The sequence below is a fragment of the Megalobrama amblycephala genome, linkage group LG20 (genome assembly GCF_018812025.1).
Source record: "Megalobrama amblycephala isolate DHTTF-2021 linkage group LG20, ASM1881202v1, whole genome shotgun sequence".
In the NCBI taxonomy this organism is placed as follows: Eukaryota; Metazoa; Chordata; class Actinopteri; order Cypriniformes; family Xenocyprididae; genus Megalobrama; species Megalobrama amblycephala.
Window position 1 is genome coordinate 8,049,213 of NC_063063.1, and position 18,675 is coordinate 8,067,887.

An 18,675-nucleotide genomic window follows, 5' to 3' on the forward strand; every position below is an offset into this window, starting at 1 on the left:
AGCATTTGATTGATACAAAAATATAAAACAGAACTTAAGTTGTAAGAACTTAATTGGCATTTACACAATAAGGAAAATCAAAGATACAAGAGGTGGTTGCAATTCAGATCAGCATTAATACTGTCTGAACAATTCAGATTCAAATTCAGCTCTATTGACAACATCTGTGACATGCAGTCAATTATGACAAAATAGTTTCAACTCGTCCCTCAGAGATGCTTTTAAAAAGAAAGTCAATTTCATTTTAAGCACAAAACTGGCAACACATTGTGTTTTTGACCACTTTATAAACTGGAAAGTCAAAAGCAATTTTCTGTGGTTATCCGCAGCATGTCACAGATGTTGAACCTGTTATATTCCTTAATTGAAAATTCAACTTGCTGTCATCAAAACTTAACACAAATGACAACACCAGTATGAAAGACCATGTATTAAAACACACTTAAACAGAAACTTTCCATCAGCTGTTTGGAATGTAGAAGTACACACTGAACTAAACTACTTGTTTAAAAAAAAAAATGGCTTTGAATACCTGAAAATAAAGAATAAGCTGATGGTTCACGCACCATCTTTCACAAATTCAGTCACTGCTGTACAGTCTCTACCACTTTAGCTGACAACAGCGCCAATTTTTTTTTTTTTTAAATCTGTAAACACTAACAAAATGAAGACAGAAAGTCTGGGATACTGAACCAAACCAGCTGGACAACCAAATGTGCTGGAGTTCTCATTGGGGTGGTAACACAAAAAGATGGCTCTTGAACGCAGTGCAGCACATATTTTCCTGAGAGACCAAATGGAAAAAAAACCCCCACAATATTGAAAGTAGAAGAAAAACATTGCATTTTCATTACTAGTCAACCTAATTACAGTGGGGATCGAAAGTTTGGGAACCCCTTTCAGAATCTGTGAAAATTTGTAACAAAACAAGAGAGATCATACAAAATGCATGTTTTTTTTGATTAGTACTGTCCTGAGTAAGATATTTTACATAAAAGATGTTTACATATAGTCCACAAGACAAAAAAATAGCTGAATTTATTAAAATGACCCAATTCAAATCTTTGTGAACCATTGATTCTTAATACTGTGTGTGGTTACCTGGATGATCCACGACTGTTTTTATGTTTTGTGATGGTTGTTCATGAGTCTTTTGTTTGTTCTGAGCAGTTAAACTGAGCTCTGTTCTTCAGAAAAAATCTCCAGGTCCTGCAAATTCTTCGGTTTTCCAGCATCTTTTGAATATTTGAACCATTTCCAGCAGTTACTGTATGATTTTGAGATTCATCTTTTCACACTGAGGACAACTGATGGACTCAAACACAACTATTAAAAAAGGTTCAAACATTCACTGATGCTCCAGAAGGAAACACGATGCATTAAGAGCCGGGGGGTGAAAACTTTTGAATTTGAAGATCAAGGTAAATTGTACTTAATTTTTCTTCTGGGAAACATGTAAGTATCTTCTGTTGCTTCCGATGGGCAGTACTAAATGAAAAAAAATTATATAAATGTGGACATCTTCATCCTGTTCAAAAGTTTTCACCTCCCAGATCTTATTGCATCGTATTTCCTTCTGGAGCATCAGTGAATGTTTGAACCTTTTTTAATAGTTGTGTTTGAGTCCCTCAGTTGTCCTCAGCGTGAAAACATGGATCTCAAAATCATTCAGTCACTGCTGGAACGGGTTCAAATATGCAAAAGATGCTGGAAAACTGAAGAATTTGCAGGACCTGGAGGATTTTTCTGAAGGACAGAGCTCAGTTTAACTGCTCAGGACAAACAAGAGACACACACAGTATTAAGATCCAAGGGTTCCCAAACTTTTGAACGGGGTTATTTTAATAAATTCAGCTATTTTTTTGTCTTGTGGACTATATGTAAACATCTTTTATGTAAAATATCTTACTCAGGACAGTACTAAACAAAAAATAACATGCATTTTGTATGATCTCTCTTGTTTTGTTAAAAATTTTCACAGATTCTGAAAGGGGTTCCCAAACTTTCGATCCCCACTGTATAACTAACTGCATTCTGACTCAAAAATTGTGCAATTAATTTATGAAAATAGCCTTTGCGGTCAGAATTAAATGAAATGGCAAATGTAGACTTGAGTTTGGCAATTCCTAATTAATTAACTATACAGTTAACTATATTCATTAATGAACTATTAAATATAAACAAAATAGATGAACAACAAGAAGCTGTGTTGCATCTGTTACTTATGGGGTTTTAGCCAATTAGCTACAGTACTATATATATCTTACTGTAAAATATACAAGAAAAAAAAGAGAGAGTCCTATTTAACAGGTTATAATAAAAGTAAAGATGTCTATGTCAAAAAACTGAATCGTGAAGAAAATGAACTGGATGGCTTATTTTCATATTACATTTTCAGAATATATAATGTAAGAAAAGATCAGAGATTGAATTGAAAGAGGAAGATACATACTGAAGCATTCCAGTTAATGTAACAGCATTTGAAATCTGATGTGACCAGATGTGTGTTATGGTACAGTCTGCAAATGCTGCAACTGACAAGAAGTTTATGACAGTGCAATACACCAAAAAAAAAAAAAAAAACAGCACCCAAAACTTCTATATGAAGTTCCTCCATTGGCTTTATTCTCATCGGTATTTGAGCTAATTCCTTGAATCTTCTTAAGTGAGTCGGATTCCTAGTACCTGTTCCAATTCTTGTCTCCTCTGCTGGACCTGAAAACAAACAAAAAATTGCAAATTATAGACACTATAGCATCTGATGTATTTTGTAATGGAAAGAAATACCAAGCACTTACCTTTGTAAATATATAGCGTCCAACAGCTTCTGTGACCCAGGGTGAGTGATAAAACTCAGTTCTCCTCTCCTCCTCTGGATTTCCCACAGTGTCCGTCATTAACTGCATAAACCAAGACGAAACATCCATAAATGACAGAAGGAAAAATAGTACAAACGACCAAATGCACGCTCTCAGCGTACCTTGAGGTCTCGGCTCTGAGACTTGAGCCAGTCCTGGATGAACTCCTGCGGGTTGTTACTGAAGCTGAGCATGAAGTCTCTCTGGGTCTTCAACTGGTTGATGGATTCAATAGTCTCATGGATCTTATGGAGAATGTAAATGTTTGGTTAAAAATAGCCCATATATATGCTGTAAATGTAACCTCATAATGAGTAGGGTTGGGTATCGTTTGAGTTTTTTACGATAGCAGTGCCAAATCGATGCTATTATAATGGTACCGTTGCCTGAACCGTAAAAAGACAGTGGATGACATTAAAGAATGGCCTTTTTATTAAAAAAAAAAAAATTCTTTAAATTGAACAATATATGGGTGATTCTCACAAAGTCTAGAGTATTTGTGAACATTCATTTAAAAACATTTACTTACAATTTTGAACATAATTTCCAAAACAAGTTCTAAAAAAAAAAAAAATCTCATTACCGAAACAAGCTCTCTCTACCGCAACTGGCCTAACATTGTTGCGGTAAGTGAGAATGGTGTTGTGGAGGATGAGGTACCTTAGCATTTTTTGCAAATCTAGAGAAGCCATGATGATTGAGCCTCCTTTTTATTCAATGTACATAATTAGACATTAATAAGAAGTACATTTTCGCAGAAAGTTGTTAAAAGTTTTTCTAAATTAGGAAAATTACCTGTTACGATAATGATAATCAAAATGTTGTGTACATGGTTTGACGAGAATTTTTACATTTTAACTGGAGAAATATTAAGACAGCTGCCTACCTAGTAGCCATCTTTAAGGTTCTGGCTAGGGCTGGACAATAATTCAATATCAATATATATCGCGATATAATTTTTTTCGATAACGGTGATATGATTTTTTAACACATTTCCGGTATTTCGATATATACATTACAGCATCTTGAGGCGCAGCCGTTAGAAAGAGCAGAACGCGATTGGCTATTTGCGTGATGACGTACACCACAGAGACATGCAGCCACCAGCCAGTGCTCAACAGATCAAACGCGAACGCGGCAAGTTTTACAAAATGAGTACACCTGATGCAAATGCGACGGAACAAGCTTCCACAACTTGATGAAAGTATGTGTACAAAACTACACCGTGCTGGTTAATGTTTGGTGCAGGAGAATGTGTGAAATAAAAACTTTAAACACGGATACTTTATTCTGTATGAGCTATGTGCCACGTGGCTAGTGTTATTAAACTCATCGCGGAGCTCCGCGCTGAAACCGAGCATATGCGCGCTCCGCCTGTATATCATAAAAACAATCGTATTTTTCATGTGTTCATATTCAAACTCCAGTTCTGACCGCATCGCGAGCAAAATACAAACAACACACGTGCTGTGCTGAGGTAAACAGCCTACGGCTTGCGTATTTGAACGCAGCTAGAGCAGGCGGAGGTGAATGAGCAGCACTTTTGTGTTATTTCAATTCTCTGCTGTAATGCGATCTCATGTGAACATGTTTTCCATTTGTGCTGGTAGATTACAGCAAAACAATCCACTTCCGAGAGAAGTGATGCTTCCTCATGCATAATACTGAAATTATAATCTTATGCATACTACAGCGCAGTGATTGGATTAAATGAGCTTTATGTCATGAATATATATGTCGAGATTCGCTCGAAACAGTCTACGTCAGCATGTTCGACCATGACCATACTTGGGCCGAAAGTACACGATTACGTCAGATTTTGTGACGCTGCTCCGACTCAGCTTTTCAAACAGGAAGACAGAAATCGCTATGAAAAATGCAAAAATAACTATTTTCACTTACGAATAACATTGAGTACCTTTAGTGTTTTCAATGATGTGCAGCCTATACATATCTGTTTACATCTCAAAAAAAGTGTTTTGGGGTTTCATGACCCTTTAAGAATAATAAAATCATTGTTATAGTTTAATGTTAAAAATGTTAATATTACTAAAGTGAGTGAGTCTTATGTTTATTTTTATGTTTGTATGAAGGCTAAATACAAATAAAAGCTGAACATAAATTTATTTGTACTGTTTTTATTTCTAAAATCCTATATAGTTTTATAGGAAGATTTCATAGATTTGGCAAATTCATTTTTCAGACGGTTGTAGGTACAGACATCCGTTGTGGCCGTTCTTGGCAGTTTTTCTGAGGCTATTATATAGTTCATATCGATATCGGAATTATATCGTATCGACCGAAATTAAGAATTATATCGTGATATAAATTTTGGCCATATCGTCCAGCCCTAGTTCTGGCACATGTGTTGCTTTACTCAAAATCAAGGTTTATTTAAAATTATGTGTGTAAATAGTCCTTAAAAAATGTTGCGGAGGATGAGAACATCAGTGATGGACACTTCATTTTTCTGCTATTTTTTCATTATTATTATATATTATAAAAGAATATTTTTTCTTTTTTTTTCTTTTTGCAGTGCAGTAATGAGAATATCAACAGAAAATGCAGTAAAATACAAAAATACTTTATTCCTATGTTGAAATTACTCTTTGATCAGTTTAGAGAACAATATTGTCTTTATTATGATGTATTTATATATTACTAAAATGCATGTTTAATATTTAAAATCATTAGTGCTGTGGTGTTTTAATGGTTTCGTGAGTATGACCCATAAATATATAAATTAAGTAAATACAAAACAACAAATTTACATAAATTCACAATAAAACCTAAGCCACTTAACCCAACTACAATAATTTAACACTAAATAACAGTTACAGTACCAATAACAGCAAAGTAGTCAGTATTCTTGGTATGCTACAATCCAGCTTCAAATTTCAGCAATTTATTTGCATAAATATGACCATATTTGCCTCTCCTGACTTACTGCATGTCCTGCACAAGGTAATTTTAGAATGCATCACCTTATTTTTCCATGGCAATGCGATATACTTCTCACGTGACACACCGGAGCCGCAATATTGCTGTATGACAGATGTATCGCTTTGATTTCGTTTTCCCCTTCAAAATATTTACAAACTTGTTAACTATGTCAGATATGAAATATCTGATATTGCAATTCTTAAATATATGTAAGTCAATGTATTTTGTCAATTAAAACCCTTTATAATGATCACGTTACTTGATCTATAATGTGCAATGGGTGCCGCCATGTTAGTTTGCACCGCAATTCAGAGAACTGTATCTTTTGGATTTACATCATGTAAATTCATCCACTTCTCTAGAAATACATAAAAGTAAGTGACCGGTGAACTGGGAGAAAAATAGAGTAAACTATATATTTACCTATACAATGTGTATCTGATATGAATAAAACACTTAATCAAATTATAAATTAAAAGGATTATTATTGCCACTTCCATAGACATCAGTGTGTATTTAATAAAATGTCTGAAACCTAAAATAAACATTATGTGGTTGAAAACACTGAATAGTTACAATGACACATGATATGTGACGAGCGGCTCAGCGCCAGCCAAAACACGAAAGCACGTTTGAATTCAGCTTCGGTACCCAACCCTTGGAAATAATTTACACAAGGTGTCATTTACGTCCTTGCACACACAAACCTTCATCTCCAGGGCAGCAATCTCCTGCTGATTGGTTGTGGATGACAGGAAGCTGGTCATCTGAGCCTTCAGAGGGTCGTCCACCTCAACATCGATATCAAAGCACGCAGTCTTTTTCTGATCATTGGGATCCACACTGACAAAATGATACAGCAATAAAGCAGCATTTGGTCAAATAACCATACTACTACTAATAACAATTGCATTCAGACAACTAGACATATCTAAATAATATTAATACAATTTTCCGCATTTAAGAATAATTAAGAATAGTCATTAAATGTATTAGTTATTTCCCCCCAAAGCTCATCAATGCTGGACATGAGTTGGCCGTTTTTCTTTCCTTCATACTCACCCACTTAAAATAAATACAATTTTAGTTTTGCTGAGAAATCCATATATAGGTTCAAGCTCTATTCAGAAATATTAGTGTGATCAAACTTACAAATAATATACATTTAGATATATTAAAAAGAATTAAAAAATAGAAAGTAAACAAAAAAATATTTCAAATGAGCTTGTAAAGTAACGATTTAAAACATTCAGAACAGAAACCATAAGCACACACCTGATGTTATGATTGATGACGATGGGGTCGGGGTGCTGAAGGAGGCTGGCGAGCTTCATGGGAATATCCGAAAATCTCATCCTGGGGCAGCCAAAAATCTGCAGGATTACAGCAGTTCGGTGACACATGGTTCAGTCTATAACCAATGAGTTCTTGGTCAAGCACCTATACCTATACCACAAAACATGCTATATATCTCAGATCAAGTACTAAACTAAATTCTGAAGACAACAAGAGTGGCGCTTTCCTGTGCAAATCTCCCTGCCATTATGCAGGGTGCTAAGGTCTTCTGAATGGTTGACAGGGGCATTGCAAAGTGGTCCCAAACAAGTCTCCATGATAATCTGGTCTTTAAATTTGGCTTCTTTGTATAAATGGGCAATTTTAAAAGAGATCTGACATTGAGAGGAATGAGAGAAGTAACACAGGAGCTAATGCAGATTTGAGTGTCATCAGCATAACAGGGGAAAGTGAAACCAAGTAATATAATTCATTAGTTTGAAGGAATTAAGATTTAGTAAAAGCATATAGACTAGAAAGAGAATTGGTCCAAGAACCGAGCCCTGAGGGACACCTCTGTTGACAGGTCAGGAGCAGTGGAAAATTTCTATTTCTGTAATAAAGACAAATTGCTCACCATCACTTAGGTAGGATGTGTCAGTAATACCAATGGCTTAGAGGCAAGTGAAAGCATGTTTTGGCAGACAGTGTCAAATGCAAAGCTTAGATACTAGGGCTTCTGCAGTTTTTCTGTTCTAATATGTTATAGATTGAGATTCTGTAGGCGACTGCAGAAAGCCTATTAAGTTAAGAAAAAAAATTTGCTACCTTAAAATGTGATAATTCATTTACAATTAAAAAAGATAAAAATTGATAAGAGTTTTCTTCTAGCAAAGTGGTTTGTTGCAACCAAGGATTTTAACGGAGAACAGGCTAAGGGTAATTTCCTCCTAGGAGTGCTAAACATTTTGGGTACCTGTCTGAAGTATCGGTTGCAATTAATGTACTCTTTCTCATGGCAGTCTTGCAGCTTGTTGTTTTTGATGTAGAGCCACAGGGCCTGCATGATACTGGCTCTGGTCTGAGTGTGGACTCCCAACAGACGAGCTAGACGTGGATCCAGCTTATACTGCGGAGGCTAAGTCAAGTAAAAGGAGAAGAGGATAGATCATCATATCACAAAGACAACCATATACTCTGTAACAAACAAACTTATGAAATTAATAGACTGAAGTTTTCTTTTCTTTTGAAGACCCCTTTAGATTTTTGGCTTTCAGTCCATGTCTGTTAGCTTTGAGGCTATATGCTAGTGTTCTCTTAAAAAATGACAAACTTTAAGTAAAAAATTGACATTCAGGTTCAGCCTTAGTTTCTTCTCTTCTGAGTCATTTTCCTACGCTGTTTACGTTCAGTTCTTCCAGGTTCTACGTCCGAGCGCCGGCTCAGTATTGGCCAACGCTATTCACGTGAGCAGCGTGATGCATGCGTGTGATGCTGACGCAGGAGTCGGCCAATAATGAGTCGGAATAAAGACGTTATTTTTGTTTTTGTGCACAAAAAGTACCACTGCAGTCACATGGACCATTTTAAAGATGTCTTTAGTACCTTTCTGGACCTTGAAAGTGGTGGTTAAGTTGCTATGGACGAGTCATATACCTCTCAGATTTCATCAAAAATATCTTAATTTGTGTTCTGAAGATGAACAAAGGTCTTACGGGTGTGGAACGACATGAGGGTAAGTAATTAATACTGACATTTTTGGGTGAACTAACCCTTACAAAAAGAAAAAGATTATGCATCTTGCATTCATGGACGTATCTAACCATGTCACCTGCTTCTGACTAGCAAGTGGTCGTAGCATGAATCACAACATTAAAATTCTGTTTAATGATTCTGTGATGTAAACTAAAGACAACTGCCTATAAAAATACATATATACACCACCAGTCAAACGTTTGTAATAATTAAGATTTAAGATTGTATTATGTTAACCAAGGCTGCAATTACTTGATAAACGGTAATATTGCATTTCTATTCTATTTGAATACATTTCATAATGCAATTCATTTCTGAAATGCAAAGCTGAATTTTCAGCAGCCATTACTCCAATCTTCAGTGTCACAAGATCCACCAGAAATAATTTTAATGTGCTGCTTAAGAACCATTTCTTATTATTATTATCAATGCTGAACACAATTTTTTGCTGCTTAATTTTTTTTTCTTTTCGTAATGTACTACCATTCAAACGTTTGGGTGAGTACAAAAAAAAGAAAAAGAAATCAGCAAGTATGCATTAAATTGCAAAAAAAGTGACAGGAAAGATAATGTTACAATATATTGTTACAAAAGATTTTTATTTCGAACAACTGACAACAAAAGCAACAAAAACTGTTACTGTTTTACTGTATTTTTCATCAAACAAATACAGCCTTGGTGAGCGTAAGAGACTTATTTCAAAAACATTTAAAAATATTCATTATTCTAACCTTCTGACCAGTACTGTATGTTTGTGAGATGTGTACAGTATGTGATACCTGGTGGTCCAGCATGAGAAGGAGAGTACATTTCACATTCACATCTCCTGGTCTCTTCACCTGAAATCCATCCGTCTCCTGGGTTGTGGGCATTCTGTGCCACTAAGATACACAGAAAAAGATATGACTACAGATGTAAGATAGTACATTGTGTTTGATGAGGTCATCATGATGATCATCAGGATTTAAATATTTATTAATTTCATATGACATACCAACTCATTTAAATATTTATATTTCACCCCTTTTCACCCCTAAGAACCAATGACACCCCATCCTAATTTTTATGCCAGTAATTATGCCCCCAATTATTATTATAACAATACAATACTATAATGTCATACCTCCACCAAGTGGTTGTCTGGGCCGTAAAGTTCTTTGTCCAATTCAATGACCAGGCTTTTAAAGAAGGATGAAAACTTTCGTTTCTGTTTCCCAGGCTAAGGACAGTTAGAAAGATAGAGAGAAAGAAGTAGGGAAAAGGGGAGAGAGAACAAGATCTTTTTTCAGTGCGCTCTTGCCGTTGATTGATACTGCATTGTTTGGAGCTGACCGCACTGGAGGGATTTTTTTAGCAGCAGCACACACAGCTATTGCGCCAGTATGTGTTTGCGCAATGCCTTGCCTGTCCCTCCCTTGCAGTACCACACAAGCTATAACAACTGAGGCAAAAAAGTGAAGAAAAAGAATAATTTCCTCTTTTCATGTGGCAGCAGCACAGCCTTCAGCTGGCAAATACATGCTTAGACTTTTACTGACTAATTTCACAAAATGGGCCAAAGTTTCAATTCCTTTTCCTTACAAAGTCTGGGAACATGGAACTGCTTACAGCACATCTGGTTTGAAGGAGTGAGCTGAGGACATGAGCCAGTGCAGTTAAGCTGGCCAACAGACCAAGAGACTCAAGACTGCCAAATAAAAAGCATTAAGTATAGGGGCGACATGGTCAGCTTTATCTAGATCTGTTACTTGTCATGAAACATTGTAAATGGACTCCACTGCATGATTGCTCAACCTTGCCTAGAGTTACACATACATGCCAACAAGTGAACATGAAAATCATTACATACGTCCTCCAGGAGTTTGCCTTCCACTCGAAGTTCCCAGGATGCCACCTTTTCAGCCTCCTCTCCCTCTGGCTTGCCAGGTGTATAGGTGTTAGAAATGTAGATCCTCAGTTTGCGTTTTTGCTGGATGAGTAGAACAAAGCGCAATGAGATGACATAGGAAAAAAAAAAAAAGTCTAGTAGCCTGTGAATACCGAAGCTAAACATAAAGCGTTAGAGTTCACCCAAAAAATGAAAATTCTGTCATCATTTACTCGCCCTGATTTCATTCAAAACCTGTATAACCATCTTTCTTCTGTGGAACACAAAAGAAGATATTTTGAGAAATGGAAGTCAAAGTTCAACATTCTTTAAAATATCTTCTATTGTGTTTCACAGAAGAATGTCATACAGGTTTGGATACGACACGAGGGTGAGTAAATGTGTGAACTTCCCTTAAAATTAGCTGAACTAAGAATTCATCTCTGAACTGCTACTCCAGTCTACTACATCTACCGTGATCGGCTTTTTGATGGCCTCCTGTATCTCCATGCGTTTGCGAGCAATGGTCTGGTCCAGCTTTCTCTCAAAGGCCAGAAGGTCCATGTAAGCCTGAGACTCTGGGACCAGATCCCTGATCTGAGGAAAATCAAAATCATGAGAAACTATGTACTTTCACAAAAAAAAAAAAAAACCTGATTTATACTATTCTGGTTAAACTCACCCTCTGTGGGAGCACTTTGTCAGCCATCTTACGCCTCTTCACCCTGTAAATGTAGAGCAGATGTGTAAGAAACATGACTCAAAGCAAACATATGCTAAAACATTATTTCAATTATAGTACTGGAGATCTAAAGTGTAGGCCACATAATTGTTCTCAAACAAACATAACTTTTTCCGCACAACATTTAGAGTGAAACAATCATTATGCTTAATAAAAATGTGAAAATTATGTATCTTTCCTCAAAGGCTGATTGAGCTCAAATGCCGAATTACTTAAACATAGTAAACTTCTTATTCTATCTGAATTTATTCCTGTAATGCAAAGCTGAATTTCAGCAGCCATTACTCCAGTCTTCAGTGTCACATAATCCTTCAGAAATCATTCTAATATGCCGATTTGCTGCTTAAAGGGTTAGTTCACCCAAAAATGAAAAATTATCCTATGATTTACTCACCTCAAGCCATCCTAGGTGTATATGACTATCTTCTTTCGGACGAACACAATCAGAGCTTCAATTTGTTGAACAGCCCTATTAGTTTAAACTTTTTTTACAGTCTATGGTTTGAACCGTGAGAGGCGTCTAAGCTTACGATACTAATACATCCTGCGTCATCCATCGCGTCAGGCGTTTACTTTTTTGGCGCAAGTTGACATGCGCAGTATGCATCTGCTGGAAGCTAGTTATTTTAGATTAGAAAGTTTTAAATATGGATATTTTTCTTACAAAAACTCATCATCTCACTTTAGAAGGCCTTTATTAACCCCTAGGGGCTGTATGGATTATATTTATGATGGATGGATGCCTTCAGCTATAAATAAGAGAGTTAAATAATAAATAAGGGGTTGAATGTACTAGACACACAAATAGCGCTTAATTAGGATACAGCATCAAAACTAACAAATACATCTGGCCCATGGCTCAGTCTTCTAGTTTATATCATGAAATATCTACAAACCATTTTTAAGTTCACTGCTATGCTATGCTTCTTTGGCAAAACAAATGAGTCTCTGAGTTAGAAGGACAAAGAAGCCTTTGGTTTCCAGAGACAAGCGCCTATCTGGTGGCAAATGACACTTTGGGTTCAGTACTGGACACTCACTGTTATGTAAGCTGAATCATATGCTCTCTTTACGCTGCAAAAGTTTTTCTTAAAACACCATACTTGACATTACAGTAGAGCCAGACCACTTTATTGACACATTTTTAAAATTAGCATGAAATTAAAGTTGTGACAGTCTTTTCTTCCCTATTGTGATGTATATCCAAGTAAAACTGCTTCTTGAACAAGAGAAAATGTAAGCACTTCATCAGTAAGATTAATAATATTCTGAGTAGGCCTGTTCAATCAAAATATTGACTTATCGCACATATTTTGCCATCAGTTTGCTATCAGTTGTCAGAAGATAAAAGCGATATCTTTGTCGTAGTATCCTTTCAACATTTGAGGAGATTTCCTATGACTGGAATCAGCGCTGTTCCATGCATTGAATCAATGAAGTGTTTCAGCTTCAGCGTTACCCAGGTGATGAACTGATCGTCAATCAGACTTTGTGAAGTGGCATTGTAAAGTTAAATTAATGTCATCACCTTTTTTAATTGATAAATGAATCAGTGTTTTTAAGTTCATTATGAGCAATTTGTTGATGCATATTACGATATTGAGCCACTCAAAATCACCGGAAGAGAAATTCCTTTACTGCGACAGTACCCTAATTTAAAAAAAAAAATAAAAAAAAAAGATTTCTTGATTTTAACCTATTCTCATTTTTACGAATCGATATCGAATCTTAAATCCCAAGAATCGATTAGTCTATCCTGTTTTCAGTTGATGAACGAACAGATCATTTTTGTGTGCCTCACACCCAGAAAATCACAATAATCTTAGTGCTTTGTTACTTTTGACATGAAACAAAGTCTCAGATTTCAAATGACATCCATTTTATTATGAAATTCAAAAAATAAATACCGTTTTGGTATTTATGTTTAATGTGGCGTGACAGATCACTGTAGCGCAGCTGAGTTCAAGAGAAGCGGCAGCACGACACACGTGAACCAATCATCTCCTCCGCTTAAATACCAGTTACAGCACCAAATAAACATGAATGAACATCTGAAGGTATGTTAAAAGATACAGTACAACTAACCTAAATCCATATCGTGTCAAGTGTAATCGCTCAATCAGTGTTTCAACCACGGAAATACTTCAATAAAACAACTCGTAAACTATGTCACGTCACGTTTACCACAGAAAAACCATATTAAGTGACCATAAATTAGTCAGCTAAAAAAAAAAAAAAACTTTTGATAAATATATGCATCATATTACATATTCATTATAATTTTTAATGTTATTCATTATTTAATGCATGTTTGAATAAATCAGTTATGACAGCCACGATTTAAATGTTTATATTTCAAAAAAAGGATTGGAGTAAAAATATGATATGAAGTATAAGTTAGTATTATAACTTAATTTATTATAAAAAACATCCTTGAGTGTAATTTAAGTGTTTGTATATAAATAAGTTAATTTTAACCTTCAATATTATAGTAATGTAGTACCAACTGACTCTTGATTTTTTTCCTTGAGCAAATTTGCCATGCACTGTATCTGATATATATCCAAAATAATCAATATCGAATTGAAATCAAATCATGCATAAACAATAATACTAAATGTACTAACCCCCTTCTCGGGCCCATTAGACCCCCGGACTGCTGCTGTTGCTGCTGAAGGAGTCTCTTCCGGGTGGGGTCCATCGCAGCTTGAGGCATCCCGGGTCGCATGGCCATGCCTCCACTATAAGACGGACCAGGTAGAGGGGAACCCATAGACCCCATGCCCCCCATTGGCATTCCTCGGCTGGGTGGCATACTTGGGCGCTGTGGGTACAATTGTAGGATTTGAGTATACTTTTAACACTCAAATAGTAGACTGTTATTACAGGTAAAGTATGCTCAACGTAAAGCTTCATGTAGGACTAAAATAGCCTATAAAGGCAGCTTACAAAACACAGTAACACTTAACAATACAGTTTCATTTGTTAAAATTAGTACATTAACATGAACTAACAATGAAAAATACTTCTAGAACATTTAATAACCTTAGTTAATTTTATAATTTACTAATACATTAATTTATAAGTTGCATAGGTAACACTTTACAATAAGGTTAATTGAACTAACATGAACTAACAATAAGCAATACATTTGTTACTGTATTTACTAATCTTCGTTAACATTAATTAATGAAAATACAATTGTTCATTGTTTGTTCATGTTAGTTCATGGTGCATTAAAGGTGCAGTATGTAGGATTTCTGTCCACTAGAGGTCGCTAGAGGCCTATTCAAAACAAAGGCGTAGCTTAATGATGCCAAGTTTGAGCGCGGAGCCTTGAGACATGTGGTCTTCACCTCAACGGACGGAGGAAACCAACTGGACTCGGGAGGAAATCATGTTCATGGAGGCGATTATTAACGTTACTGTAGTATGAAGCAGAGCAGGACCGAGTGTTGTTGGAGCTGAACGAGGCCGCTGGAGCGATTGTGCAACACGCGCCTCACGAGCAGCAGAACTTTTATTATGACACAATCGCCTGCGCCGCTTCCACTTTTCTGGTCATGAGTATGAGGTAACGCAGCTCTGTTTATCATATTAAATACATTTGAGAGTGTTATGATGTTATAACGTTACTCTGTGCATTCACTCGGCGGCAGCTGTGAGACACTGTTGCACACTGCAGTAAGATAGATCGATTTTAGAATATCATATGTTAATATGCTGGATGGCTTGTGTTGATAAATGGCATGCAATTAATTTTAAAACGTATTATATGATGGAAGAAAATTCTGTATTACTGTTACTGAAAATAAAGCTGCATCTGATTATGCTATGTTAGCTACTTCACAAAATAGTGTTTTTCTCTGAGGCATGGTTAAGCATGGTACTCTCGCAAAAAAAAAAAAAAAAAAAAAAAAAAATCAAGAAAATTAGATTTAAACAATAAGACTAAACATGTTGAGCTATATAACAAAAATTAGTTTTCTGTCTATAAATATATCAAAACAGTTGTTCCCTTGTCTATTAAAATGTGTAATATATTAAAGCGTCTTTGGCGTTTCCATGGTTTCTACAAAATAAAACCGGAAACCGAGGGTAACGAGGGAAATGACACCATTGACAGGCGACTCCTCACACGTCCCGGAGCCTTGGTTAAAATTGCAATTTTCACGATTTACAAATAGTTGCAAACATTTGGGATATTGTAAGTACTCAAGTGAACAAAAAATCTAACACTGGCCTTGTGGTTTTTGGATATTTTACTGTAAAAATCTTACATATTGCACCTTTAACTAATGTTAACAAGATTTTAATAATGTATTAGTAAATGCTGAAATTAACAAAGATTAATAAATGCTGTAGAAGTGCAGTTCATTATTAGTTCATGTTAACTAATGTAGTTAACTGAAGTTAACTAATTAACCTTATTGTAAAGTATTACCGTTGCATATATTAATATTTAATGGACCTGAGCTAACATGAACTAACAATGAACAATTGTATTTTTATTAACTAATGTTAAATAAGATTAATAAATACTGTAACACATTGCTCTTTAAAACCGATTTTAGTTAATTAAATAACTAATGGGAACTTATTGCAAAGTGTTATCAAAAATACTGTAGAGGTACCATCATACAGTGATGGCTTTTAACTTTCTTTAGATAGGCTAAATATCATGAGATAATGAATGAACGAACACCATATTCATATACACGGAATTTGCGTGGTATTCAACAGCGCAGTAAATAATATAATAACACATGTTAAAACATCTTGATATTACCATGTTATACACGTCCAAACAAAATCGTATTACCATGGTAACGTTATATAACAAAATGGAATAGTATTACCATGGTACTTTTTTTTAAAGTTGCTGAGCCGATTGTTTGCAGGGTAACGTTAACTTAGTTATTCAAAGTAAAGCACGCGCGTTTTCTTCACGGTAACGTACTCAAATGCGGAAGTACATGTTTGTTCTTCGTGGGCCTCAGCGCTCTTACAAGTGATTTAAACCTTTTCTATTTGTATTTTTGTAAAGAAGCATTCTTGTAGATTATTTTCTGACAATATTTAATGACATAAACGTGCTAATAAATCGTAATTGTTGCTAATGAAATGACACTTCCTCTATTAAGACAGAAGGGAAGACTGAAGCTATGGCGTGATGCTAAACGCTTCAGATAAGAAATAAAGAGTGGTTTCTTCACTTACTTGGTGATACTGGTTCGGAGTACTGCCCATCCCTCTGTAGGGTGAATTCTGCGGCATTGCTGGCATTCTCAGTGCGCTGCTGTGACCCGGGTTCATGGGGTTCATGCTGGGGTTTATTGGGGTACTGGAGTTGACGGGGAAACCCGATCTAGAAGCCATTTTTGATTATTTTCACCGCTAATAACTGTTAAGAAACGAAATCAAAACCGTTACTGAGTCACTCGATGAACGTACGTTGAAGTCACGCGCAACCACATCGCGTTCAAATATCGATTTATTCTTCCGCCTCTAATTGTCGATCGCTGAGCGTGTCATCTCTTCCTCTAAGCTTGTCAAACCCCCATTTGTACTAATGGTTTCCTCTCAACAACATTTAAAAGCCTGACCAATGTCTACAGTTATCAGTGTGTGTGGCTTCTCAGATCTCCTCCCCCTGGGTTGCCAAATAACTTTCACTCGTAATAATCTACCTAGGCCAGGGGTTTTCAAACTTTTACATGCCTCGGACCCCCAAATGCGCTGATCACCTTGCGACAGACCCGAGGTTGGTCAAAAATACATCAAAATGTATTTTAAAATAAAATACCAAATACCTTAATTTTAAGTGCATCAAAATAAACTACAAAATAGCCACACCATATATCAAAAACTTCTGTATTTTAAAAGTACTAAAAAATACTTTTACAAGGGAGCATGAAATTTCTTCGCAAACCTTCCATCAACTGGCCTATTTGATCTAACCCTTCACCATTAATTTACACGGACTCAGTTGATTAAGTAAACAATGTTTGATAGCAACAGCTTTTCTCTGCCTGAGTCATGCAATAAATCTGACATATGCAACCAGTTAAAGGCACAATATGTACAGCAGAATTTTTGGATTAAAATATCAAAAAACCACTAGAACAATGTTATATATTTAGTTGACTTGTGTACTTACATTATCCCAAATGTTTCCAAGAATGTTTAAATCCAGAGAAATATGCCATTTTAACCAGGACACGGGCCGTGTCCGTGCGTCGCCTATCAATGACATCATACCCACGTTACCCTCAATGTCCATGGAAACACCAAAGATGCATTATATTCCTCATCTGTCTAATAAAACATATTATATGTTTTATTAGACAGATGAGGAACTGTTTGGATTCATTCATCGACTGAAAACTAATCATGTTATATAGCTTCTAGTTTAAATCTCGTTTTCTTGATTTACCATGACTAATATCGATCTAACTTACTGCAGTTTGCAACAAGTGTCTCATAGCAGCTGCCAAGCGAACGCAGAGTGGCATTATAACAACTTTCAGCACACAAATGTATCTAATATGATAAACAGCGCCACATTAAACCCACATACGCTAAAAAAGCAGAAGCGGCGACTGTGGCATAATTAAAGTTCCGCTGCTCTCGAGACGCGTGTCACGTTCGTCTCTCATTAGAGATCTCTCCAGCGGTCTCATTCAGCTCCAACATCACTCGGTCCTGCTCTGCTTCATACTACAGTAACATTAATAATCTCATCCATGAACATAATTTCTGCCCGAGTCCCATCCCGATTCTTTTCCACTGGCTGTAGATGTGAAAACAACACATCCCATGATTCCACAAAATCAAGGATAAGCGACTGAATAAGTGACCTCTAGCGGCAAAAATTTACATATTGTGGATTTAACAGATCAAATATTCACATGTGATCTCCCAGATGAAGGTTAGTTTTAAAGTAACCAACAGTTTAATTTTTAACAGTTTTGCTCATAATTGTGTCCTAATTTAGTTGGTGTTTGGTAACGAAGGGCCTACTTTGCATCAGCAACACTGACTCAATGACAAACAAGCCATTCATAAGAAGACAACTGATGGCTCCTGTATTCATAGCAACTAGTTTATAACTCATTAATTAATTGATTGTTAATCATAAATATAGGGGGCTGCTGCTCGGTATAATAGTTATCAAGAACATTATGTAAATTGGTAAACTATTTAGCCAAGGCTACTAAAACGAACAACAAATC

General features: G+C 35.9%; 1 protein-coding gene across 1 annotated transcript; it reads right to left on the reverse strand.

The window, feature by feature from the left end:
- Positions 1 to 1,943: 1,943 nt before the first annotated feature.
- Positions 1,944 to 17,171, reverse strand: smarcd2 (SWI/SNF related, matrix associated, actin dependent regulator of chromatin, subfamily d, member 2). Its single transcript, XM_048170867.1, has 13 exons — positions 16,661 to 17,171; positions 14,068 to 14,264; positions 11,381 to 11,423; positions 11,173 to 11,295; positions 10,681 to 10,800; positions 9,955 to 10,050; positions 9,611 to 9,712; positions 8,053 to 8,214; positions 7,077 to 7,174; positions 6,509 to 6,644; positions 2,981 to 3,103; positions 2,799 to 2,900; positions 1,944 to 2,715 (listed from the first exon to the last, which is right to left on the reverse strand). The coding sequence occupies exons 1-13, from the start codon at positions 16,817 to 16,819 to the stop codon at positions 2,662 to 2,664; spliced, it is 1,515 nt and encodes a 504-aa protein (XP_048026824.1). The 5' UTR covers positions 16,820 to 17,171; the 3' UTR covers positions 1,944 to 2,661.
- Between the last annotated feature and the right edge of the window lie 1,504 nt (positions 17,172 to 18,675).